Source organism: Odontesthes bonariensis, chromosome 18, assembly GCF_027942865.1.
Source record: "Odontesthes bonariensis isolate fOdoBon6 chromosome 18, fOdoBon6.hap1, whole genome shotgun sequence".
Lineage (NCBI taxonomy): Eukaryota > Metazoa > Chordata > Actinopteri > Atheriniformes > Atherinopsidae > Odontesthes > Odontesthes bonariensis.
In genome coordinates this window covers 19,332,770-19,359,926 of record NC_134523.1, presented here as the reverse complement: position 1 = coordinate 19,359,926, position 27,157 = coordinate 19,332,770, and the positions used below count along the sequence as shown (strand labels likewise).

The 27,157-nt window shown below is 42.5% G+C and overlaps 1 protein-coding gene across 1 annotated transcript; it reads right to left on the bottom strand.

Annotated features, from left to right (window-relative positions):
- Positions 1-5,977: 5,977 nt before the first annotated feature.
- LOC142367118 (phosphatidylinositol 4-kinase beta-like) lies at positions 5,978-25,450 on the bottom strand. The gene is made up of 14 exons (XM_075449054.1): positions 25,205-25,450; positions 19,642-20,134; positions 17,542-18,041; positions 16,971-17,420; positions 12,522-12,749; positions 11,140-11,397; positions 10,950-11,056; positions 10,642-10,746; positions 10,438-10,561; positions 9,792-9,905; positions 9,497-9,648; positions 8,771-8,903; positions 8,376-8,496; positions 5,978-8,048 (listed from the first exon to the last, which is right to left on the bottom strand). Exons 2-14 carry the CDS (start codon positions 20,117-20,119, stop codon positions 7,867-7,869), a joined length of 2,952 nt encoding a protein of 983 aa, XP_075305169.1. The 5' UTR covers positions 20,120-20,134; positions 25,205-25,450; the 3' UTR covers positions 5,978-7,866.
- Positions 25,451-27,157: the final 1,707 nt, after the last annotated feature.

The following is a 27,157-nucleotide window of genomic DNA, read 5'->3' as shown; positions in this document are numbered from 1 at the left end:
TTGCAACTGACAGTGGACAATAACATGTGGAAACGTAAGCGTAACTTTGATAAATTGAGGAACAATTTAAAATGTCCAAAGATTTCTGCTCAAGTGTGACTTTAATTGGAGATACACGTAAGGTAGGAGGACATCCAAGTATTGAAACTCGCCCCTGAAGCTATCAAATATCTAATATAAAAGCACTTGTGAGGTCCGAACTCCATCGTCCCTCCGGTTGCATTGATAAAGAGTTTGTACCTTCTGTACATCTCAAGGCATCAATATTCTCACAGGAAAACGTACATACACAAATAAATATTCACAAATGAAAAAGAAAGATTGCAAAGACATTTGCTATTTCAGTTGCTTATCTGGTAAACTTTAGTCACAGCTGTGTGTAAAGTAGCACTCGTATGGTTAGCAGAAGGTAACGACACCGACTCATAACAAATCTGTGCTTCTCCTTCAATAGTGGTCAAAACACAAACGCATTCGGAAAATAACCATAAATGTAATATCCGACAACATCCCTAAAAACAGCTTTTTTTTTTTTTTTTTTTAAAGTGAGGGACTTTTGATCACTTTACCCACAACTCCGCTGGCTTTACTGTCATTAAGTGTCAAAATTAGCTCATTTCAAGCCAAAACGCTCTCCTGTTGCAGTTAATTTTGCATTCATGCATAAGATTACTGAAGCAAACAGATTGGAAATGTAAAAAAAAAATCTAAAATATGGTTGTTAAAATGAATCACAAGTCTAAAATTTTACTTTGCATGTTCAAAGAGAGCCCTTGTTCTTTCCTGTTAACTTTCTTTTTTTCTAATATTTCACTCCTTTGCCTGCACAAAGAAAATTTATTGAGAGGAAGAATTGATTTTTTTTATAGTCACATGCTGTGGGTTTTATGTCAATATATTAATAAGAGTTATGAGTTTTAATCATGGAACTTGTTTTTTCTTTAGCTTGCAGTGGACATAGGTTTAGCATTTGGTTGTGATGAGCAGAAATGGAATAAGAAATTATTTTAAAGGCTGATTTAACAGTCGGAGCACAGAAACCCTATTCTGAGGTAAGAATTCAAGATCAGGCTACATCTGATGCGTGATGTCAACTATGCAACAAACTAGCTGGAAAAAAATTTGGAACAAAAATTAAATTAATTACTTTTCTGCATTTAAAGCTTAAAAGTAATACCTCATTTCTGCTTATGAATTTCACATTTTGCATCAACCTCTGTTTAGTACTTGTGCGATAATGACGTCGAAATGGGTGGGTAATGAAAAGGAGGCGTCGTGGATGCAGAGCAGGAGCAAAGAGGAGAGAAAGAAAGAAGAAGAAGTTCAAACCATCTCTGCCATCCTGCATCATGGGAAATGTAAGATCGTTAGCTAACAAGTTGGATGAACTTTTAGCCTTGATAAGGACTCAGCAAGAATATCGGGAATGTAGCATTATGTGTTTTACTGAGACATGGCTACAGGATCATATACCCGACTCCAGCGTCTCTCTGCCGGGCTTCCTGACTGTACGAGCAGATCGAGATTTAAATAGTAGCAGGAAAAGGAAAGGGGGTGGATTGGCAGTGCTTGTCAACAACAGATGGTGTCACCCAGGACATGTTACTGTGAAGAGTCGTATCTGCAGTCCTGACATTGAACTATTGGCAGTAAGTTTTCGTCCATATTATTTGCCAAGAGAGTTCACCAGTGTTGTTTTGGTGGCTGTTTACATTCCACCCTCAGCGGTTGCCGACACTGCATGTGATGTCATCAGTTCCGTTGTTGCTAAGATACAGACTCAACACCCCAATTCTTTTGTGGCAATATCTGGTGATTTTAATCATGCCTCACTCTCTGCTACACTGCCAACTTTTCAACAGTTTGTCAGCTGCTCTACCAGAGAAAACAAGACATTGGACTTGTTTTACACAAATGTCAAGGATTCATACATTTCCAAATCAAGACCTCCCCTGGGAAAATCAGATCACAACCTTGTTTTTCTCTGTTCAGCATATAAACCCCTTGTCCAGAGACTACCTGTCATAAAAAGGACTGTTAGAAAGTGGTCACATGATGCTGAAGAAGCCTTACAGGGTTGTTTTGATGCAACTGATTGGATTTCTCTTTGTAAGCCACATGGAGAGGACATTAATGCCATGACTGAGTGTGTGACTGACTATATAAACTTCTGTGTGGACAACACCATCCCCACCAGAACAGTGAGATGCTTCCCTAATAACAAACCCTGGATCACCAGTGAGCTAAAGGAACTATTGAACAAGAAAAAAAGAGCCTTTAGGGAGCGAGACAGGGAGTTACTGAGGAGTATACAGAAGCAGCTCAAAGTCAAGATCAGAGAGAGCAAGGAGGTGTATAGAAAGAAGCTTGAGAGTAAACTGCAAAGGAATGATATCAGAGATGTGTGGTCAGGAATGAAGAAGATCACAGGCCTCAAGCAGAGGGAGGATCGGATGGATGGAAGTCTGGACACAGCAAATGAGCTGAACACATTCTTCAACAGGTTCAGTTCAGGAACAAGCTCACCATCCTCCCCTCCTGTTCCCAGCCAAAGAGACATCCCACCCTCCTCTGACCCACAGCTTTCCTGTAACATCTCCACCTCCACCTCAGTCATGGATTCTTCTGCTTCCACTAGTTTGTCATCAACCCAATCAGGAGATGCTGCTGTCCCCTTTGCCTCCCCCTCCCACTTTTCTGTTTCTAGAAGTCAGGTGAAGAGGCAGTTGGAAAGACTGAACCGGAACAAGGCTGCAGGTCCAGATGGTGTCAGCCCCCGAGTCCTGAAGGCCTGTGCAGAGCAACTCTGTGGGATTCTGCAACACCTTTTCAACCTTAGCTTGACCCAAGAGAAGGTACCACTGTTGTGGAAGACATCCTGTCTGGTTCCGGTACCAAAGAAAACTCACCCTTCAGACATCAATGACTACAGACCTGTTTCCCTGACATCCCACATCATGAAGGTCCTGGAGAGACTCCTGTTGACCCACCTGTGTAAGCAAACCAGCACATATCAGGACCCCCTGCAGTTTGCTTATCGCCATGGAGTTGGAGTTGAAGACGCTATCATACACCTGCTTCAACAAACCCACTGTCATCTGGATAAAGCAGGCAGCACTGTGAGGATCATGTTCTTTGATTTCTCCAGTGCATTTAACACAATCCAGCCTGATCTGCTTAGTCTGAAACTCCAGAAGACTCAGGTGGAGGCCTCAACAATCACCTGGATTAATGACTACCTGACAAACAGACCACAGTTTGTCAGACTGAAGAATTGTGTGTCTAACCAGGTGATCAGCAGCACAGGAGCACCACAGGGGACTGTACTCTCACCATTCCTTTTCACTCTGTACACTTCAGACTTCCAGTACAAGTCAGACTCCTGTCATCTACAGAAATATTCAGATGACTCTGCAGTTGTCGGGTGTATCAGAGATGGACAAGAAGCTGAGTACAGAGAGCTGGTGGACCGCTTTGTGGCATGGTGTGGGAACAATCATCTCATCTTGAATGTTAACAAAACAAAGGAGATGATTGTAGATTTCAGGAGAAACAAGGTCAGATCAAACCCTGTTTCCATCATGGGAGAAGAAGTGGAGGTGGTTGAGGAATATAAATACCTTGGTGTTCATGTGGACAACAGACTGGACTGGAGACACAACAGTGAAGCAATCTACAAGAAAGGACAGAGCAGACTGTACTTCTTGAGGAAGCTAAGGTCCTTCAAGGTTTGCAACAAGATGTTGCAGATCTTCTACAAGTCTGTTGTTGAGAGCGTCATTTCCTCTTGCGTCATCTGTTGGGGCAGCAGCATCAGAACCAGGGACCTAAAAAGACTCAACAACCTGATAAAGAAGGCTGGTTCTGTTCTGGGGACGACTGTGGAACCTCTGGAGACAATAATGCAAAGAAGGATTTTGCATAAAATCAAGAGAATTATGGACAACCCTGAACATCCTCTCCATGAGACTGTTATCAGAAAACAGAGTCTCTTCAGTCAAAGGCTTCTTCAGTTTGGATGCAAAACGGACCGCTACAGGAAATCTTTCCTGCCCACAGCCATCAGCATCTATAATAACTCTTTGATTTAATTGAGCTACATCAACATTTAATTTCCCTCTGGGATAAATAAAGTATTTTGAATTGAATTGAATTGAATTAATTATCTAGCTAGCTAATTATCTAGCTACCTACTATAGAAATGTTAGCCAAATGTTAGCCAAAATATGTGTATGAAAAGAAATCAGCTTTCTTATTTAAAATATTACTTATCAGTAGAAAAAACACTATTTGAATAAATAACTCAAAATTCTATAGTGACTCTTGGTTGTTAGCAATTAGCATGATAATGACTCAGCTAAAAGCCTGTGTGTGTTATCTAGCTAGCTATTAACGATGTGTTAACAGAATTAAACCTCCTTTAATCACCTAAAAAAAATTGTTTTAATAAAATAAAATATAAATTATTAGGAGAGGGGGGAGAAACGCATATAAAAAGAGACAGTACAAAATTCTAGTGACTGTTGGAAAATTAGCATGATAGTCACTCAGCTAATGGGTATTTTGATCAGTCGTCTAGCAAGTGGACATAAGATATGTGACAGACCCTCTCCGTTGATATAAAAATATTCATACTCTGTTATATAAAATATTTATCCACATAATTCAATCAGCAGTGGCTTGTTAGCAATTAGTATGACAAAATGGTTGATGACCAACAGACCAAGTATGTTTAGTTCAGTTCAGTTTTGCCTGAATGTCAGATTCTGCTTCATTTCTAATGTGAGAAAAGTAACCTGAGCTAAATTAACTGCGACAGGCAGCACAGGAGTTGGCTTAGTAGCTTTTTTTTTTAGCTAGCAGTAATTCTCATTCTGATTATGGTTGTTCTGATATAAATAAAACTGAATAAACTTGCAGTAAGATAGCAGTGACTTGCCAACTATCTTGTTTTTACATCAGAAGAACAAGCTGCAATTTACAGACCTCGACAAACTGTGCGTTAGGTAAGTAAGTCTTAAATGCTCATAGTGGTGTTAGTAAAGTACACAAGAAATACTTCACCTCATAAGGAAAAAAAAAATATTCCTGTGTATAAACAATCTGTTCATATCTGTTTGTGGGACTCGTGTCTTTTTAAGGAGAATAACATTAGGAAACTGTTCTTCACCAATTTAAAAAAGAAAAAAAAAAAAAATGGCAGAAATAAACTTTTAGTCCATCCGTCTCATTCAGCCAATCCACAAAGCTGCCTCTCCTGATTGGCCGGTTTTAGAGGAATGTGTCTTGAAGCCAATCAGAAGAAAGAATGTTAAGTGTTCATTAAATATGCAAATGTCACTCGTGTAACTGTAATCACAGATGTAAATATGGATGATGAACGAGGATTCTTGCTAAAAATCCATTAAATAGTATTGTTGCAGCTCCACGGCCATTTTGGCCTGAAGTGGAGACAATCTGTTAGCCTCCATTTAAATGCATGCGGGTTTTTCCTCCTTTAAGTCAACACTTTAGTCTTGTGTTAACATTATCATTTTTAAAGTCTCAACGGAGCGTGTTGGCAGAAATTGAAAATTAATTACAGATCATTTTCTTCTGAAATTCAACTCGGACCTAAAGTGATGTAACAAACATTAAAAAGTTCATTATTCACCAGACACTTCTTACATTTGCAAAGTCTGCAGCGTGTGAGGTTTCTGAAAGAGAGAAATCATCAAGCGTTGGAATATTTCAACATTTTGGGGGGCAGCAATAAGATCTCAAAAACAACCACCGTTAATAAAGTTGTCAAAAGATCCCAGGGTCACAGTCGTAGACTGTAGAGGAATTATGGATGCAGCCACCGCCTCTCTCGTTGGTTTGAGAACAGACTTTGAAACCTTAAATTTAGCATTTTGGCCGTTGCAATCTTGCTCCTCTGAAACCTGACGTGATAGTAAGCGATAGGCCTTCGCGAGAACTACTCAGTCCCACTGGATTCAATCACCATTGTGTATTTTATGCTCTATCAAATAAGGTTTGAACCCACACAACATGTCAACAAATGCATTCAGGAAAGGTTTACAGACATAAGTGATCAAGAAAGATGTAGGGTCATAATCCCACAAACTTCTATACAAGTGGAAGTCTTCCGCACTGGGTTAATGTTTTTAAGTGAGAGGCTACATCCATCATTTAAACACAGTACATGGTCAGTCATTTTGTAAGCATGCTTTTGTTAGCAGAAATTGTACAACAACTTGTCAATACTTATTAATAATTTGAGCAAGCATTAGAAAATCGATATGAGAAATGTTGCTGCATTTAAACATAACGGCATGTTGTGTACAGTTTAGACTACAAAGGGACTGTCACTGACTTCTGAGCGCTCTTGTAAGTATTAGAAATGTGAAAATTTTACCTCATCGTGGCACAAATGAAATGAGAAAACATTTAATTCCCCCCCACCCAAGTTACTATGCTGATGGGATTAGTTTTAATGGGTTCAGATTTGCAGTTGTCGGAAGCATCTGGTGAAATTAACTGAAGTTTAACACATCAAGGAATCCTGCCGATAGACAAAACTCCTCGAAAACATCATTTGAAACTTGAGGAAAAAAAAAAAAAAAAAAAAAAAATATTTAAGTCTTTCTTTTCTCCAGAAATCGCTTTCTCTGCTTTTCAAGAGACCAGATCCAGAGAAAACACCCAAGTTTTAGGTTGTGCTTTTACCATTTAGTGTTTCTGTTCTTTAAGAACAACCACAAATGCAGATTAATTCCTTCGGTTGATGCGAGGCGTAGCGTTTGCTGCCCTGTCGGGCTGCACTTTGCAGGGACAGGGCGCCCCCTCATGTTGGTCTGAAGAGCTACGACGACCCACACGATCTTCTGAGGATTTAATCTTAGAATGATTATAAAATAACAGGGGTTACAATTAATCAGTTTCACAACTACTTTGCAGTCAGTCGTCATGTTCTAAAGAACTCAACTAATTCATATTAAATATTGTAGACTTATACATGACCTTGATTTTTATCATTTGAGGTCATAAACTGAGATTAAGCTTCATCTCAGAGTCATGTGATGATGAAACTTGTATCATGTAATGATCATAACTGAAACTTTTCAGGTAGATTTACTTTTTTTTTCTCTGTTTTTTCTTTATTTTTTTACTCTAATTTGAAGCCATGAAGTCAATTTCATCCCAATTATTCAATAAAATAATGAGCTGATGTTATTGGTGGAGACTGCATACAACACAATAAATCCAAAACTGCCAATAAAACAGAAGGAAGAAGCTCTGCTGCCAGTTGATCGATTTATCGATCATGTGACCGGAAGAGGTGATGGCTCAGTTTTGTAACATTGCACTGTGCAAATCGTGGGAGTTTAACTCAATAAATGACTAAATGAATTCCTCTGTGACGGAATGAAATGATTTCTCTTTCCATTGAATCCTTTCAGCAGCAGTTTAACAATCTAAACTGATCTGGAAACCGAAGGATCCCCTAAAACCAGCAGCTTGTGAGCCGGTTCAGAGGCGAGTCCAGCATAAGTCAGTCCGGTCTCATTTCAAGCCATCAAAAGCAGCAGCACAGCAAACGTCTGATAACTCAGTTAGCCCCCTTTAGTGTTTTTCTGACCTGGAAAAGTTACAGATTCCATACTTTCCAGGATCCCAACAAAAAGCTGCTCTAATCCATTAATCAGATTCCAGAAGAATCACAAACTTCGGATCCAGTTAATCCCGTCGGTGCCAACATTCACCTCCTGGTTCATCAGAAGGAGGAAAACAAACGTAAAGCCGCCACTTTCATCTGCGGAGTCGATCTGAGTTCCAGCGCCGCAGTCTGAAGACGTCCTCGGCTTTTCCCGGCATCTGCGGTCACATGATGCCATTGGTGACGTACTGGAAGGAGTCATAGAGTTTTGTTGTGATGGAGCGCATGGATCCGTCCACCAGCTGCTCCACCAGCAGCTGCAGCTGCTCCTCCGTCAGAGACATGTGGAAACGCTCCTTCAGGCCACGGATGGTGCTGGAGCCGTGGAAACAAGGCAGGTGAGAGCCTACAGGTACACAAAAAGACAGGTTAACAAGATGAGGAGGAGTTTGTATCTGTAATGTTTACTCACTTCTATCATAATATCAGGTTTGTAAAATATTGCAGAAACATATTTGATTAAACTCCCTACAGTCAAATTAATTGCCCTAACATCCAATTCATCGTTTCTTTTGTCATATGCATTCAGAGTTCTACACAAACCTGTCGACAATAAAGTCATTTATGTTTAGATTTATGCTTCAAGTCTAGCATTATGCTAGATTTATGCTGCATAAATCGGTTGTTTCATAAACTTTGATACAACAGCTGTGGAACATGTGTCAGTGGCTACCTTGCTGCATGATCTCAACTATCTGCAACACTTTCTCCATGTGCTTTCTGGCTGCAATCAGGCCCTGCAGCATCAGCATCTTATAGTAGATAAACATGTCTCCGTCCAGGCCGCCCATCACCTGAAACACATGAAATTAAATGAAATGTCAGATACAGGGAGTTTCTGCTGCTCGGTCACATTTTAAGCTCAAATGTGCATGTTTTTGTCAACTTGCTATCATTAAAAGTTCCTAAATTCTCCACGAGCAGCTCCCTGTTTATTCTACACCTCCTCAGCAAACATCTGGCAGATATTTCTCAATATCAGCATCTGTGCCGTTACACATCCAACTTCAACTCAGTTTTCTCAGCATACATCAACCCCCGATATAGAAAAGCAAAGTCTTTACTCACGTCGACGAACTCTGACGTCAGTTTGAAGGCTGATGTCTCGAAGCCGAGGTTACGAGGCGAGCTGGAGAGGATGAAGCCGAAGTCTATGTGGATGATGTGGCCTTCAGAGTCCAGCAGGATGTTTCCGTTGTGTCTGCAGAGATCACACAAAGACAGTTTCAGCTCAGAGAAACGCAGGATTGCTTAACTTATACACTTTATCAGGTTCAAACAAATACAAAACAACAATAAACTGTGCCAAATGTCGCTTCAACAGGTTAAAAACACTCCAGAACGTTCTTAAAACTTAAAAAGCTTGTCCTGGTCAGATTTATTTCTCACATCTCCACAAAATATTGAAAAGGATTCAATATTTGCCCTTAGATTTGTCAGAATCTTTCAAAAGAAGTAACGGTGGGTCTTAAAAGTGGCGCAACGTGGCGTTGCTTCAGGGTTGAAAGGCATGTTGCCTCACATCTGACTGCGTTTAAGCTGAAAACATCACAGGCAGCTACCTGCAGAGTTTATCAACCGTGCAAGAGGGGCACAGCCAGATTCCTTTGTGTGTTGAAAACTTTGTATTTACACTGTTGGCAAAAGCCTTTACTGCCTTACAAAGAGCAGGAGGCACAGAAAGGCTCACAAAGGCCGACGCTTGAAAAGCTTTTCAGCAAACTCCACATCGCCTCATTTGTTTGTCTATTTTGCTCTCGCTTCATGCCTCTTTGTGGTCGTTCTGCGTCTCACCTGTCTTTGACCTGCAGCAGGTAACAGATGAGGCTGTATCCAGCGCAGCTCTGGACAAAGTTCCTCTGTGCCGTGAGGAAAGCTTCCGTGGTGAAGCTGCCGTGTTCCTGCAGGAAGTAGTCCAGCAGCGACAGCTGACTTTGTTTTCTCACCTGAAGGACGGAACACAAACCCAAACATTCAGTCCGTTTACGTCCTCGTGGCACATAAAGACTATTTCATGGAAAAAAAACATGAAATGTGTGAGTATGTTTTAATGTGACTGTATTAAAGTTTTCCAGGATCCCCTGTGTACCTGATGCAGAGAGACAGCGTTGAGGACGGGCTCGATCATGCCGCTGTCTGATGACATCACCAGGATCTTATAAGGTTTGATCCACAGAGGAACTCGCTCCTGTTGCCAGATGGACTGATGAGACCAATCAGAACAGAGGTCATTAAAAAGGATGGAAACTGCATTTTCTGAAATCTGATGATTGGAGTAATGTTCTTTATGTTTTGGGTTTTTTCTTGACAATTAAATTATTCTCTCCTTTAGTTCCATTATGTTCAACAGCCTAAATAAAACGGTGATATTACAACTATGAGCAGCGTTATTACTACTATTAGCCTCTGCTAAGTTTTTGTGTCATTATCACCGAGGTCATTCCATTGTTGGAACTCCAAGTGTCTTCAGTTGGAGTCATTTATGACAATTCTGTAAAGGTTGTATGTTAATAAAGTTTTCAGTAATGTTTTGAAACAGGAGATTTTGTTTTTTTTTAAAGATAAAAACTGACACTACTCACACTGACGTTAAACAACATGCCTGTAAATGAACTCATGGCTGTCTGCTGGGTGTGGGGTTACAAATGAGTAAATACTCTGTTTTAAGGGATAAAACTATCGAGATTGCAGCCCGTTCAGTGGACGATGAGCTTGATTTCAAGGTGCGTCTGTACCTGCAGCTGTTTGAGGACCTGATAGGCCAGCAGCTCCTGTCTCAGGTCGTCTCCACACTTCACGATGACCGACAGCAGCCTCCAGTTGAGCAGGTGACCGTACGGAGAGGCTTCTCTGATCCGCCTGAATACAAACGCAGAGTTACCACAGAGACACACGGAAGCAGGCGAGAAGCCTTCTTCTGCTCGCCGCCGCAGACACACCTGACTTTCTCCTCCCAGGGTTCTTTGAGGGCGACGGCTGACGGGTCCTCGGGGTCCCTCCTGAACGATGTCGGTGGGTGAGCGAGGTTTTCTGATAGACGGCGTCTGACAAGCCACCAGAAACAGAGAGAAAGCTCAGAGCTGGACGACTGATGGATTAAGAAAAGTGCATCTTCGTGGCAGCCAATGAACGGCGACAGCACATCACAGCCTAACTGTTAGAAATGTGAGCACGAAAATGGAAGCCGTTGTATGACTTTTGGTCCTTCGTATTCCTATCTAGTCGTTCCCCTGCGGCGTGCGTCTACCTGATGTCTCCTGCAGCGATGAACACCGGCTCTTTGCTCTCCAGGCTGGTGATGCTGTCCACTGAAAACTGACTGATGTTGTCACTGCTGCTGGTCTGAGCCTCCGCCTGCAGCAGACACACACAAACGTGTTAATACTGAGGGTTTACCTGGACCCCCACCGCTACACCTCGGACAGAACAGCAAGTACCTCCACTTGAAGCTGTCCAATATCGTCCGTGGCCCAGGCCTCGTCGTCATTGTCGTAGTTTGGGACAGTGGAGAAACTCCCCGCTCTGTGCTCTGACGTCATAACGCCGCTATTAGCATTACTGTTCGCCGCGGTGCCGCAGTCCAGATTATCTGCAGAGCGAGCGGAGCGGATCCTGGTCTCTGGGATCCGGACAGGAACAGGAGACGTCTCGAAGCTGTCGCACTCCAGGACCTCGACGTAGATGATGTAGGGAGCCTGAAGGAGGAGTCGCAGTCTGACCATGTTAATGGATGTCCTCCATTTATTGTGTATTACTGTGTTAAACCACATCTCATTTATTTAGATTTTACTTCCTAAGCTGCCAATTTCTTGTAATCATTTAAAGCGGTCTTAAGCAATGGTTCTCCAAGCCAAGTTTTTCATTGGACATTAGTTGCTTTTTCACTCGTTTTCACTCCAGTCGTTCTGCCGGACCATATTCAGAGGAATGTGTCATTTGTTTGTAAAACCACTTAAGACTGACGCATGAACCAGTCAAGCATAAAAAGAAAAAAAAAAAAGGTACTTAAGAACCAGTGTTGTGTCTACACATAACAGGCAACAAAGCACAGAGCACTTTGTTACTAGCAGCCAGTCAAAGAAGACTGATCATTTGTTGCTATTTATCTTGTCACACTTCCAAAGAAAAGCAAAAATTTTTATTTTTCCCCACCAACAAGGGGATCTGCAAAGAGCTATTAGCTGAAAACCTCTCATAGCATGGGGTCCTTCATTTATTTGAGGAAACTGGACAAGTGGAGAATAAAAGAAGAAGTGAAAGGCCTAAAAAAGATAAACTATCTCCAGCAGATCAGAACAGTATCTGAAAGTGATGTCCTTAAGAAAGAGGAAGAAATCCAACAAAGACCTGTTGATCCATCTGCTGTTGGCCCTAGCCTCATTAGAAATGGGCTCCATGGAAGGGTGGCTGTCAAGAAGCCGTTCTTAAGGAAAGGAAACAGGGAGAAAAGGCTGAGCTGTGCCAAATGACACAAGAAGTGGACTGAAAATCAGTGGCAGCAGGTCTGATGGAGGGATGAATCCTCCCCAGAGACCGGACCTCAATATTATTGAAACAGTTTGGGATCATCTTCACAGAGAACGGAAGAAAAGGCAGCCGACATCCAAAGAAGAGCTTTGGGATGTCCTTCAAGGAGCCTGGAGAACTATTCCTGAAGACTACTTAAAGAAATAACAGAAAGCTTGTCTGAGAGGGTTTCCCAAATATTACAATACTTCAATTTATGTTTGCACATGTTTTAACATATAAAGAAATGATGGTTGCTCAAGCCTTTTGCACAGGGTTTGTCATGATTGCAGCTGTTAACGGTGTGAGTCACCTTGTCCTTGGAGTTGAGGACCACAGCCTGGGTGTGGGGCACCCTGCAGACGTGGTGCTGCTGCTCAGCTGTGGGTAACCAAACCCTGGCTGGCAGCTTGTGGTTGAGCAGCGATAGCTCCGAGATCAGCCGCTGGGTCTTCTGCTCTTTGGTGGGCAGCGTGGCCAAACGCTTTCCGATGCCGAACAGAGACTTGACGAACTCCCTCTGAGGACGAAGACGCTCCGGCTAGAAAGAGGCAGGAAGAAAAACCCTTTCAAAAGAGCGTTTGAACAGCCAGGGAGCAACAACAAAAGAAAAATAACAAACACAGTTCACCACGGTGAAATGAAAACTCACACTTTAACGGTCAGATCCACATGAGTGAACTGAAATACGTTCCTGTCAGCCAGCAGGGCACAAACCCAGCAAGTTGTGAGGAATATTTCTTGCTTGAAAGACACAAAAACAACCAGAGTGGATGCAACCACCAGGTTTGGGTGTTTGTCGGCGTGCAGCGTCATCAATAGGAAGGTGGGAGGCCTTTTAGTCATCTTTCCACACTGGATTTTTTTTTCTTTTCTTGTGATTAATCAAAGAGAACATACCAAAAATAAATAAATAATTCAACTCAATTTTTTGTCAAATCTGTCGACTGTAATTAAAGTTTTTGTGTTCATGTTTTCCAGCACATTCAGTCATAAGAGTTCAACCTCTTCTCGTCTTCCATTTCTGACAGCAGTGAGAGACGTGAAGGAACCAGGTCAAAACTCTTAAAAGTTCTTTGTTTTTGTAACCAGCGGCATGAAACAAGTCTTTGTATTCCAAGTGAGTTACAGGAATCGGCGGCTTCGATACAAACTAGTTCAATTCGTCAGAAACCAGACGACCAGTTCTGAAACAGCAGCTCGAGTCATGTGATAACCAAGCTGCCGATTCAGCATCACGTGGGTTAAAATCCTCCTCCAGAGGCATGCGTAACCCCCCCCACCCACTCACACATACCCAGAACCAGACCAGGTTGAGCTCCTTCGCAGACACATGGAAACGTTCCACAAAGGAAATCAAAGACAGGAAAGAAGGTTAAAGATATTTTTATGACTCACATTCTGCAGGATATGCAGAGCATCTGAAGATCGTTCAGATGGGAAACTGCCATGCTACAGAAGAAACTAAATAAAAACATGCAACTGAAACTTGTTACTGTTCAATCTTTAGAATAAGACGCGTATCTGCTGCCTTCACGTCCCTTAGATGTAAATCAGGAATATTTCAAATAGAGTCTGGTGCTCTCACTCTGTTGTTTAAAGTATCTGCAGCCTCTGGCTGTAAGCTGACACTCATCCCATCTTTGTCCACCCCTCCGCTTCCTGCCCTCCCACTCACCTCCTCCCCTCCGTCACCATGACAACCCAGGCCTACCACAAAGAGGGCGAGGTATCAGAGAGGCTATCCTCTGTGACGGGTTTACGTTTCACTGCATCATATCATGTTTCTTTCAAAGAACGTCTCCTTCTTTGTACAAAGTGAGAACGCAGAGACACAAAGACAGACAGTTCCTGTTAAAACTTCTGCCTTTTACGTGAAAGGTTAATCATTTAACCAGAGGAAGCAAAGAAACAAAGAGGAACTGTGATTCAGCTCATGCAGCAAATGCTTTAAATGTGATACACTTATGGCACTTACGGCATGTACCGGGGCCTGGTCTGTGCTCTCCTGTTAGTGTTCAAGCAAAAATCCTCAGATGTCCTGTTTTTTTTTTTTTAAAGTTATTTTAATATTTTAGGTTTAAGACGAGACTTTTGAAGATTGTCACTTCCTGTCAATTGATGCCACGTTCGGGATACCTTTGTCTGATAGGAGGGAAAGACACGTGATGATAACAGGGAAGAAGAAGGGGACTTTCTGAAGCCTGACTGCAAACAAATGACACTAAGTGGACAGTAGGGTTATGTTTCCTTTTGTTATTCTGTACCTTCAAAGTATGTCTCTGTTACACCGTTTGTAGCTGAACTGTGGGTCTGCTGCAGATTAAACTGAACTGAGGAAACCAGAGGCCTTCAAATGTTCAAACTCACAAAAAGTCTCAGAAACTTATACAGAAAGCCTAAAAACTTAGGTCATCCACCCGATCCATCACTCAAACACATTCATCAAGAAACTATATGGGCTATCCACTCAAAGGTTTATAGTGGCTCTTACCCAATTAAAACTTTGAACATCGTCATAAAGAACTTATATGAATCCTTAAATCAAGCTGTGCAGTTTCATTTCAGAGCTGGGATGTTTGCTTTCTACAATTTTAACATTTTTTCCAGGTGAGAAGGAAACTCATTGGATTAACACTAGGCGAGCAGTTTATGAAGATTGTATGTACTTTTTTTGAATATCTATTTTTTTTTTCTGAGTCCGTCGTCTTTTCCGGGCCCTTGAGTTCAGGTTTTTCTGTCTCAGTACAGCCACAGCTGTGATGTGTAATAAAGAGCCGAGCTGCTGATCTAGCTGCAAACATTCCTGCCGTCTTAACTGTGGAGCCTGCACAGAGATGACTTGCCAAGTTCAAACTCTTAAAGTCTGCGAGTCTGCACACTCGAACACAAGGAACAAAAGACCGAACCGACAGATACCGTTTCACAGCACTGTGCATCACTGAATGATTCTCAATATCTCTGCGTTAAATTGCTTTTCATTTTCTTGTTGCATTGATACCACTGGGAAGCAGCACATCTCTTTAAAGACCTAATCCCACTTTTTCTTTAAAAAGTCTAGAAACTAACCCACAATTCCTGCTACCAGATGAATGTGGAGCAGCAGAATGCTGAATATTTGTTTCTGAAACCTCAAATCTATAGTGCTTAAAGCAAATATTATCCCATGACCGCACAGAAGTCTGTCAGCTTACCTAAACCACGTCTGTGTTAAGGAAAAGTTCTACATCCCCGTTGTACATTTAGCCTTATCGGTCCTGAACTTTTTCTTATTCTGCCGAGGAAACAACGGGATCAGAATCAAAGCTTTTCTTTTCTTAGTTTTCTTTATCGGGACGTCAGACGTTCAGCAACAGAAAGTTTATTGTCAGTCGTCTTCTTAAGTCTCCCCTGCTTCAGTCTTTCAGGTGGAGTATCTCTCTACTACTAAAGCACACAAATAACTGGGAAATAACATCAAACATGAGCAGCAGGAAGAGAAAAAAATTAAAAATAAAAAAAATCGCATCGCACAATGCATCTGGCTCTCAGCCAATGGAGAGCCTCGGAGCATGTGACTGAGCCGCCAGCCAGGAATGTGAAGGACAAGCCCAACCCAGAAAGCACACGCTGATCTCCATGCATCTCTGTCTTAGTACAGACTCGTACTGGAAACCAGCTCCGGCCCTCTCATCTGACTGGTGGAGATGAGAGGCAGCAGCAAATCTCACAGGTGGTGCTGTCGGCACCGACAGGATGCAGAACGCAGACAACCTTTGTTTAAAAAAGGTAGCTGAATTCTGTATAAGCAGCTTCTGATCGCAGTGTATCATAAGCACACAAAAAATTATCAGTAGGTTGTACCGATACTCAGGAAAAATGTAAAAACAGGAGGATTCTCGAGCCAATTCTGCGGCATCTTTTCCGCCTGGTTTAGAGGGGATTTCTGGGTGATACTTCCAGGAGTTACTTCCTGTTTGTAGATCACCTGCTGACACAACATCAGCAACTGAAGTCTGAAGATTACTCTTTAGGAATCTGTGTCTTCACAGATCATTTAAGGACAGCCATTGGACAAACAGAAAAAGAGGATTAAACAGGTGATGAATGAAGCCGACTCTGGTTTCTCTCACTAAACAAACAGGTTTTCTTCAACTTCTTCTACTGCACAAAAATTACATAACCGACAAAGGAAAAGAAGCTTAGAATGGCAAAAAAAAAAAAAAAAAAAAAAAGCATCATGAGATGCAATCGGAGGGAACGTGAACAAGGCTACAATGAAAAACTTTGAGGGTATAAATGTTTTCCTGGCAAAATTTTATGCTGATTCACACGTTTCTGAATCGCAGCTGCCATCTAAAATAAAGGACAGATTTCATGTGAGGGCATTTTTAACCAGATAATACAGAACTTTGATTTATAATCTTCATCACGAAGAAAATAATTTATTTTACACTCATCTAGTGAGGAGTTAGAGATGTGAATTTGGAACTAGACTTTAGACTTGGAAGACTTTTTAGCTAAGTATCAGACCCAGTGGTGAAGCGAGGGCTCGTATCACATTTTAGTGCACGTCATCTCCATGTGGATTACATTCACATGTAAAGTTGTGTTTAATCAAAAATTCCAGGCTTGCAGGAATTAGGGGGAACTTGGAGGCCGTGGGGTTTAAATGGGTTACGGGTTTATCCACCCTCGTGAATCAACATCGCACTCCTCAGCCTCTAATCCCCTTCAGGCAACGCCATCCAAGTTCTCCCATCCTGATAAATCTGCCCCTCACCTCCTCATGGACCGCCTCCACCTTCGGGTTACTGCCAGTCCGACGGAGGCTGGCACCAAGCCCGCTGCTGGCTGTGGTGGCGTCCGACTTTGATCTCTGGTGGGTCCTCCTGGACGGGGACACGAACACCTCCCCCTGATCGGGGCCGTTTGGGGCAGGGCCGACAACAGAGGAGGGGGCGACGAAGGCCTCCGTGTTGCTGCTGTTGTGCCTGCGGTGGCAGCGGCGGTTGGACGGCGAGGACAGCGGACTGTCGGACACAGACGCTGAAACAGATCGAGGCAGGTCACACGGTGGAGCAGAAGGTTTCAGCTCATCGGATAGGATGAGCTTTCGGAATTTGGTGCCTCTGGAGTGACGCTGGGTGGAGATGTGCATGTCGGAGGAGTAGGCGCCCAACAGCCAGGCCGACAGCAAGGAGAAGGTTATGCTGCCTTTGCAGCGATGCATCTGAGGGAGAAATCAATTCCCACAATGTCAGCCTTAGCTTCCAATACATTTACAAACAAAACCCAAGCTCAATGTGGTGCTGCGATGGGTAAATAAAGCCAACCAGGTGTGAAGGACTCACCAGGTAGGGTCTGATGGCGTCTCCCACCTCGGTGTCCATGTGCACGTACATGCTCAGGAGCTGTGGCAGGTAGAATTCCACCTCGCTGTCAGGGAAGCTGAAGAGGCGGTTCCCGATGTACGCCTGCACCCCCGGCTCCTTCGACTTGTACAGGTAAGAGATTGCCATGGAAACGTCAAACAGCTTGGATTCAAACAGGCGCAAGAGCCATGACTGTTTAGATGATGATGATGGTGAGGAAGACCCAGGCGGGGCTGGCAGAGGGGGGTTTTGCTGGGACGCAACGACAGCTTTTTGTCCTTCCTCCTCGTTCTCGTCCTCCTCTTTGATGGAGCTGGTGTCTGGGCTCATGTGCCACTGCGAGCTGCAGCGCTCTGTGACATCAGAGTTGTTTTGTTGATGATGATGTTGGTGGTCATCTTGTTGCTGTTTGTTGTCGAGCAGCTTCACTTTGAGAAGCACTTCCTGGCAAGCCTTCAGCGCCACCTCTGGATCGATCACTGCGAGCAGAGAAGAAAAGGAAAAAAAAAAAAAAAAAAAAAAAGGTCAGACAGAAGCCAACAACAACATTTCAGAGACAAGAGTCCAAAACACCCGACAGCACCTCGGACTTCTGAAGGTCCCTGCGGTGTCTGACATCAGGCTGATCGCAGCGGTCCTGGGAAGTTACAATCCCTGGTACCATGAGATCCGTTTCCTGTTTTAGTTCTCCTACCTAAAGTCCATCCTCCACTGCTGATCAGCAGCAAATTCAGTAAGTTTCAGAGATGCTATGACCAAAGAGCCAAATGTAATCATGTAGCTCCAGTAAAAGCATCTTAACAACAGATTAACGGCGATTTTCACTTCGTCTGTGAGCAGTCAGAATGTTTTGGATCTTCAGTGTAAAACAAGACAAAAGAAAACGTCGCTTTTCTCTCCACTTTACTACCTTTGGAGCTACAAATTTGAAGTTTGTTCATCCACTTTTCATGATGACTGGCTCTTTTGTTTTTTCCTTTTTTTTTTGTCTACAACAGCAAAGTCGGACAATCAACAATCTGTGGTTTTATCAATATAATTATAATAATGACGTATTAATTAAGATCATAAATCCAGTAAAAAGATGTCAACTAAAGGAAAAGTCAAGAGAGAAAAATGGTAACTTTTCCTCAAACTCCTCCTTTAGAGTTTTTACACTCAGAGTTGCCCCTCTTACCCATTAGATAGAAGGATTTCCAGTGCTTGACCGAACATCTATCCTTCATATGCAGCCGAATCTTGTGGCCCATTTCCAAAGACCATCACTGGAACTTTCCCCAGGAAATAAAAACTGCATTACGGCAAACAGCACCCAGAACTTTAGCAGTCCGGTGCCTTTTTTTCAAGGAACTAAAAGATTATTTCAGCCCTGGATCTGGTTTTACTTCCACTGAAGTCTAAGGTTCAGGGTAGACCAGAGAGTGGCTCCAACCCGTCTGTGCTCATCACTGCCAGGCTGAGCACACAGTAGAACCAGGAAGTCTGCTTCAGCTTTATCGACACAAAATTCATCCAAGTTGCAGATCTCTGTCTAAAAGCTTAACCGCTGTGAAACAATCTGAGATTAATGTTTCATTTAACTGCGTTCTTGTCAAAATCTGACCTCTGTCTCCTCATTCATTCAGGAGCTCCCAAAAAAAAAAAAAAAAAAGAGTCTGAATTTCAGTGTTCACAACTCCAACATCAACTCCTGAGGTCTAACTTTTGTGGCTATAAAACCTTGGACTATGTGACCAATCAGAAAAGTGCAGCTCTGCAAGCCCCACCCCAAAGGTTCAGGATGGTCCCAAAAGTACTACCTCCCCACCAGGGCCCATTTTTCTACCCTGGAGCTCTGTTTTAACCCTGGTTCCTGAAAAAGGTTCCAGTGGAGCTCCGTTCCTCACATCCTCACAGACCCAAAGGAAACATTAGCAGGGTGTTGAAGATTTTCAGGCGTGGAACAATCTGACCGTAGGAGAATAATTACTTCACTTAATTTAACTGAGAAATCCAACCGCGCACTTTCATTTCTGACTTCAGTGGATTCTTACATCAGAGCTCATCTCATCTGACCGAACATCTGAATCATTCCTCTACCTTGGTCGACTACCAGGTCCATCTCCATGGCGTCCTCTGAGATGACGTCCAGGAGTGGACTCGGCTCCCGTGGGTCGCCGCTGCTCGACATGCCGCTGCTGCCGATGCCCTCGCTGGCGCTGCTGCTGCCGAGGCTGCCGGTGCTGCCGATGCTCCCGCTGGGGCTGGAGCTGCGAGGGCTGGCGCTGGGGGAGGACGGCTGCTCGCTGTGGGAGGGCGGGGGAAGCTGCAGCTGAGGCCGGGGACGGTGGTGATGATGACTGTGGTGGTGGTGGTGGTGATTGGGGCAATCTGAGGAGCTCTCAGAGCACGAGGAAGAGGAAGAGGAAGAGGAGGATGAGGCACTGGAGGGGGAGGAGGGGCAGGAGAAAGTGGTGGGGGAGGAGGAAGAGGCTGGCAGAGGAGGCTGGGAGGAGTGAGAGGGGCTAAGGTGGAGTGGCTGCAGAGCCGGGGACAAGGAGACCTCGGCGTCGGCCATTTTGGAGGGGAAGGGCTGTAAAAAGAGACAAAAACTCCAAATTAGAACCAAAACAGAACCTGATGAACATAAAAAATAAATAAATAAATAAAAAAAAACTTCACAAGGGTTAGGAAGATAATAACTCTGTACTCAACATGTGTCACCTTTTTTTCAAAATTTGCACATTTACCACCTGTCATAAAGTTATTATGAGTCATTTTACAGTCTTCCAACTCATCTCAAACATTTGGGGTTTTTCTTGGTTGGCATTTCTGAAAAATATTACGATTTTGAGACTTAACATAATCACCTCTGAAAAAGGCATTAAATGATGGCAACAGCTACAGAATCGCACGATAAAATTACATGTTTAAAATGTTTCATTTTAAACATGTAAATTGGACAGGTGGACTTCCTGTGGACGCTGGCATCAACGGCGAGTGTCAGCAGAGGTTTATTGGAAGGAAGTGCAGTGAGGATGGTTTATGATTGGAAACCCAGATATAATCGACTTCCTGCTCGCCTGTGATGACAGAGCGGGGAGGATGACTTTAAATGAAAATGACACAGATAAGATCATGAAAATGTGTGGATGTAAGCGTTAATGATTCCTGACCAGCTGATCTGGTCTGATCTGGAGTCTTTCTTTAGGTCCGAAAACGTTTCTTTTGTTCAGCAATACCCGACACAGCGAGGAGGAGTGACAGGGAGTCACTGCTTGCGTTTGTGTTGGCGCATGATCGGTGTGACGCAGGCGGCGTGCATCACCATCCTCACCACCATCGTCTGTTTGCCTGCCGTCTGAGGAGGCGTCTGGTTTCTATTTTAATTTTTAATCACAGACTCAACTCGCTTCCTCCGGTATCTCTTTGTTCTCAGATCACAATGCTTTACATGAAATGTTTCAGTTTCCATGACAGTGCTTCGTGATAAATGTTTCACGTCTCTGACAACGTTTTGTTTGTTTTTACAAGAAAAATTAGGATTTTTTTTCTGCAGTGTGACTAACTTTTTTAATTTGTCGCACTGTGTGCCTAACGCTAAAGTAACACCAGAAAATTATGCAAATACTTTGCTCTTTGGCTCCCCCTTCCGGTGTGGGATATAACACCACTGTCTTAAAAACAAATCTCCGAGTGAACCCTGCACATGCACAGCCATACACATGAATCAGTTGTAATGCTAAAGTGGCCACAAAGACACCATCAAAAGCCCACAAAAATGTCAAGAATTCATAAAGCAAAATGACGCGATGCTGATGCAGGGCTGGAAACCAAAGTCGTGAACTGCGGTATCACAGCCCTTGGGCGCACCTAAGCGTCCGCCTTAGGTACGATAAAATAACCAATGTGAATCTGTATCGCAACGAATGCCGCCAAAGCATGACCAGTAACGGTGCTTCTGTTGTCATTGTTGCAACATTCAGAGCCGAAACGCAACAAAAAAAAAAACAAAAAAACAACATCTCAAATGAAACACATCTGCCGTGAAAATTTTTTGACAACCTACAAGGAGTAGGAAAAAATTAAACTCAGCGTTGCTCATAATAAGTCCAAAGAAAAGATGCTTTTTTTTAATTAGTGACAAATCATCCTCTTGAAAAATAATTATTTAAAATACAAAAATTAACCTACTGTTAATTATCCATCTTACCTCTAGAACACACTGGAGGTAGCGCAAAACCATGGTAACCTGTCAAAAACGCATCTACACACATTATGTCTCGAAGAGCGAAACAATACACTTACTTAAATTAAAGAGAAATGATAAACAGCCGAGTTACTGTTCGATGTGCACCGCTACTGCGTTGCTTTGGGGAAATTCAATGACTGCATAATGTCCACGGCTTGCATACTTAATCAGAGAAAAGTTTTAAGTTCCTGGATATCAATACCACAGAGGAAGAGTCATGGTCGTATCACGTCTCAGAGGACGGCAACTTGTTAGGAAACGTTAGGAAAGCCCGACAGAGATCCTAACTGGCAACATCACAAGCTGGGATGAGGTGTGCACGGCCCTGCAGCAGCTGGTTAAAGCTCCCCAGAAAATAATGATCTTTTAACTTGACCTTTTACAGCGAGAGTACCACGAAATCAGTGAAACATCTACAAACACCCAAAGGATATTAAAAGGAAAACCCACCCAGTCAAAGCTTTTAGATCATCTGGCCCTGATCATCAGTATAACATCCAAAAAAATAAATCACACCTCTTATTTTAATTTTACAAATAACGCCTGCCCCTTACATCCAGCCGTACGCCGCCCCAAGCTGAATAAAATAAGTTAATTACTTTGATTTACTCCTGATGACATCAGAGCCCTCACATGTTTAGAAGAGAGGCTGAGCATGAGGTCATCGCACTGCACAGGGAGTGTGGGAGTTAATACGTGTGTGTGATGGCTTCCAGATGTGCAAGCCGTAGAGGTCGCTGCCATGGTGACGGTGTTTAAACGTGCGCCGCTTTTCTGCGCTGGTGTTTGTGTCCGAGCCCAGGTTACTCCGAGGCCGTTTCTGATCATCAGTAAACATTTGCTGCGATATGCTGTTACATGCCTGACTCAGACAGTCTGGATCATTTGGTTTAATCATCCATAAAGAGGTTACAGTCACAGCCCGTTAAACTCGTAATAACATCAAACAGAGTTGATTAGACGTGCAACTGTTGCAGTTTTCAAGGCTGGTTCCCAAATCCTGTTTTCTTTCATGAAACAATAACTGGTAAGAAAGCATTTATTTTTCAGAATCTTTATACGAAATAAAAATCCAACTTTCATCATAAATCATTAACTGACAGTAATTTACAGTAGATTAGGGCATTAAATAATTAGTTTTATGTCATATATATATATACACACACACACAGCTTCCATAAGGACATGAAGTGGCAATACGCCACAAATCTCTCTTCATAAACTTATATTCTATCATCAAGAGGAGTTTTATCAGGTAATTTATCTTTGTTGTGTTATGGCTCCACACTCTTGACGTCCAGCAGCCCTAAACTCAAAGATACAGAGGTGGGGGGGCAGCCGTCACTCGGCTCGTGGCCAGAATCAGACGATTTCTCAGCATGACCAGCTAGAAAAATCTGATTTTATCCTTTAAACACACCATGCGCACAAACTCACACATTGGCATGTCTTTGGTGTGCAAGTTTTCCCACAGATGAACCAAAGCTTGCAATTTGTTGCAATAAGCCGCCGAGGATCAACCCCCGAAAATGTACAAACTTAAACCAGACGCAGTGTGACGACGCTAACCAAGGCTAAGCTGCTAAAATTAAACCTACGAGCACACAGCAGGCCACCAACCAGCAGCCTCTTATTCAACCGCTCTTTCAGAAAGGAAAAGAAAATCCATGACGAGGAAAATCGAGGAATCCCTGGCTCTGGATGACCAGACATTTTCCTGTAATCGAGGATAGAGGTTTCTGAAATTTGATACACCACCTGCGCACAGATGCTACATTACCAGAACCGTTTCAAGTCACAAGCACACGACCTGCAACCTGCTTTACAACAACCGCTGTAAAAAATAAATAAATAAATTAAAAAAAAAACTGTACTCCTTTCCTTTACCAGTAACCTGGAGCGTGCTACTTTGAAATTTCCAGTGATAAGGAGAGATATTTTGAGTTTAAAGGTCTGAATATTGAGCTCAGTGATGTCACGTTACTGTTTGACCTTTGACCTGCTGACTGCTGGTTGGTTGGACGAACCAACAACAAAAAAGAGCTCAAAAGTCCCACTTAAAGAGCCGTGCACTGTAGCTCTCCGTGTTTACGTTAAACCTAAGATCCTTTGAGATTCTACTGAAATATTTAAAAGAGTTAAACCCTCTCTGAATATTTTCAAATCACACAAAGTGGTTTCGATGTCAGAGGAGGAAACAGTTCGGAGGTCAGGGAAGTTGATTTAATCGCAGCGCCCTCGCAGTGGAGGCAACGTGCGAGTTCAGGGCAAAGTGTGAAAGTTATCAGGAATACATCACCGTTAAGGGGCCACAGAGTCCGTCCACAAACCTTAAACACAAACAGACGCACGCCCAGAGAAAATCAAGACCTCAGTTTTTAATCTATCAGCAGGAAATAAAACATATTTCTGTGAAAGGTTGACAGTCTGTGCGACAGGTTTCTCTGAGCTTAGATTCAGACCCAGCAACAGGAAATATCGCACTCTATAGAGAGCGTACTACCTGATGAAAATCTTGTTCAGGATGCCAAATTTGTCAACATTTATCTTGTCCAGGAATCTGTGAACACTCCCCGTTTGAAATGGTTTTAAAGCTGATTTTAAGCAGTAATCACTCAGCATATTGTCCTGCAAGTGAGCTGGTATAAAACTAGACTTTTACACTTTCTTTTGGCTCTTTGTCAGGCGTTAGAAAACAAGCACATGCCGGGGGACTTGGGCCAATCACAGTATTTTCTTTTCACAGATTCTGTGTGCGCCTAGGAGTTTTACAAATACAGATACACGGGCACATCCCCGGTGAAAAATACTACAAGAAACTATAAAAACTCCCTGAATGATACTCACATTCAGCAACTATAATATTCAAAGCTTGCGGTCTCTCCTCCATATTTCTACCCATATACATGTTGTAAGTATTTTACTTTCATTCTGTGCATTATGATTTTCTTTGCTTTGCTGTGTGAAGGTCTGATGTATTGATTCATTTCTACTATATAAATATCACTTTCATAAGGCCAACAGATTTATTTGGCATACTGTGCATCTTGGTTGCAATGCCATAGATAGATGGATTATTAGAAAGAGAAATAAAATAAAAAGTGGAAGTGGTGGGAAACATAATAATGTAGAGACCTTGCGAGGATGGGCCTTTTGTTGAGATACACGGGTTTGGCTGCCAGAAGCAGAAGCAGCAGGAGGAGGAGGAAGAGGAGGAGAGGAGCCGCTCCCTCCTGATGAAAACAAACTAGAGCCGGGCTTCAGCAGGCCCACAGCCCGGGAATTTAACACCAAAACAGCCGAAGAACACATTCGCCTGACAGCTAGCTAAACCAAACTAACGTAAACGGGTCGAGAGGGGAAAACCTAAAGTAAAAGGGTGTAAAAGCAGCGAAGAAAAACGGGACCTACCCGGGCACTGAAGCGCCTTCACTCCGGTGTAAAAGCTCCGACACTCGAGGTATAATCTAGTTTCCGTCCGGGGTCTGTCCCAGTCGACTCCGGGTCTTTAATCCAGGTGTCAGAGCGGGTTTTAGTCCGAGTTTTCAGGCTCGGACACGGTCCATCTGATCCGGGATTTGGAGCTTGGTCTCGACTCGGGCTGCTTTAAAGCAGCCGTGACGCAACATCCGTCAAGACAACGGCGGTCCAGCACGGCCATTACTTCCGGTTAAGCTGACGACAAAATAAAAGCGTATAGAAAAATAGATTTCGCTTAATATATTCAAGCTGAAAATCATCTGAAACACACACATTTAGGTGATATTTTTTATCTGAAACACTCACATTATATGTTAAATCACCATTAATGTCACTGAACATATACATGACATTATATGTGTCTATTTCTTTTTGCTGTATGTACTGTGTTGTTTGTGCTGTGTGTATGACGTGATTTCTGGATGGTTTTTATCTTTATTTCTAATTGGACAAATTTGAAAAAGAGAAAAAAAAAACTGACAGACTATTCTAATTAACTACAAATCTAAAATCCCGAAAATAGGACATAAAGAGTTGACACCAAATCCCGTTTTTTTTAGTCATCCATTCTATGAAATACAAAATATGTATTTATTCTAGTCTTGGTGCTTTTGCTTAATGCATAAAACTAATATTGATCTTGCGAGAGTACTTATCGCGGATCAAATAACTTATAAACAGCAATTCTATTTACTTCTTCCATGACCAAACTCTTCTCTAGTTTCAGTCTTTCGAATTTGAATATTTTTCTGGATTTTGCATTTAAAATTAGATTGAAAATTATGAGTTTTTGGAAGAGTAAAAGCTTTGAAGCCTTCATTTTGAAGCCAGTATGGCGTCACTTCCGGTGTTACCAAGGTTACCTTGACAGAGCAGCTGTTTTTGGTTGTGTTTCCGTTTTGATCAAATTATTCATCCTGTCCTCCCACTCAGTTCTTCATCTTAATGCGTTAATAAAACTTTTAATTAACAAACTAATTAACTTTTTCCAATAGAAATAAACGCCACTTCATTCCCGCCATTTTGTTAACTATTTTACATTTGAATTATATACTGTAATAGATAGATTGACTGGTAGATAGATATGAGTTTGATTTATTTCACGTGTTTCAAACCTCTTTGTTCAGTCTCTGTCTGTATAACCTAAGTCTTGAGGACAGGATTAATCTTAAATATTAAATATTAAATATTAGAAACTAGTAATTAGTTCGAAACTAATAATTGAAGCTGTATGACATCCCATACTAGCAATATCGTTTATGAACATTTTCTTACCCCCCAATGTGTACTGTGAGCCGAGTTCCGGCCTCGTTTTGGCGTTGAAGAAGGTAGTCCGGCTAGTTGGCTGGGGCCACAAAAATAAAGCGTTTTGCTTCTCAAAACAATATGCGTTCAAAAGAGTAATACATTTGCATCACAAAATCGTTCTCCAGAAAAAAGTCAGACCTCACAATCGCTTGGCGCTATTTTCTCTCCCTTCGTATCACTGCATGCTGTGTAGACCGAGCAGACCGAAGTGCAGACCAAGCAGTCCCCTGCTTCCGAGCAGTAAACACCGTAACAGGCGCGGCTGTCGGCAGGCTGTCGGTATGGGATGTCATACAGCGTCATGTCAAAAGAGGCGAACTATCCCTTTAATGGAGGAAAAACCATAAAAGGTGGACAAGTAAGGGAGAACATGAAGAGAAAAAGTTGAAAGAAACAGGAGACGAAACGAGAAACACTACAGAAGGAAATTATGCTTTTTGATGCTTTACTGCCCATTTTAACACATATTTATTGCTGTTTTAGGGACTGTTAAATATACTTTATTTGTTCAGCTTGTAGAGCACTTGGTAAACTGCGGTTGTCTCAAATGTACAACAGAAATTAACTCTAATTTGA

Coding starts and splice junctions, on each gene's coding strand:
- LOC142367118 (XM_075449054.1), bottom strand. CDS start 20,119: ATGGCCGACGCCGAGGTCTCCTTGTCCCCGGCTCTGCAGCCACTCCAC. Junction 12,750..16,970: donor TGGAGGCGGTCCATGAGGAG/GTGAGGGGCAGA, acceptor GCCTCTTTCTAG/CCGGAGCGTCTTCGTCCTCA. Junction 11,398..12,521: donor TCCTCAACTCCAAGGACAAG/GTGACTCACACC, acceptor CTCCTCCTTCAG/GCTCCCTACATCATCTACGT.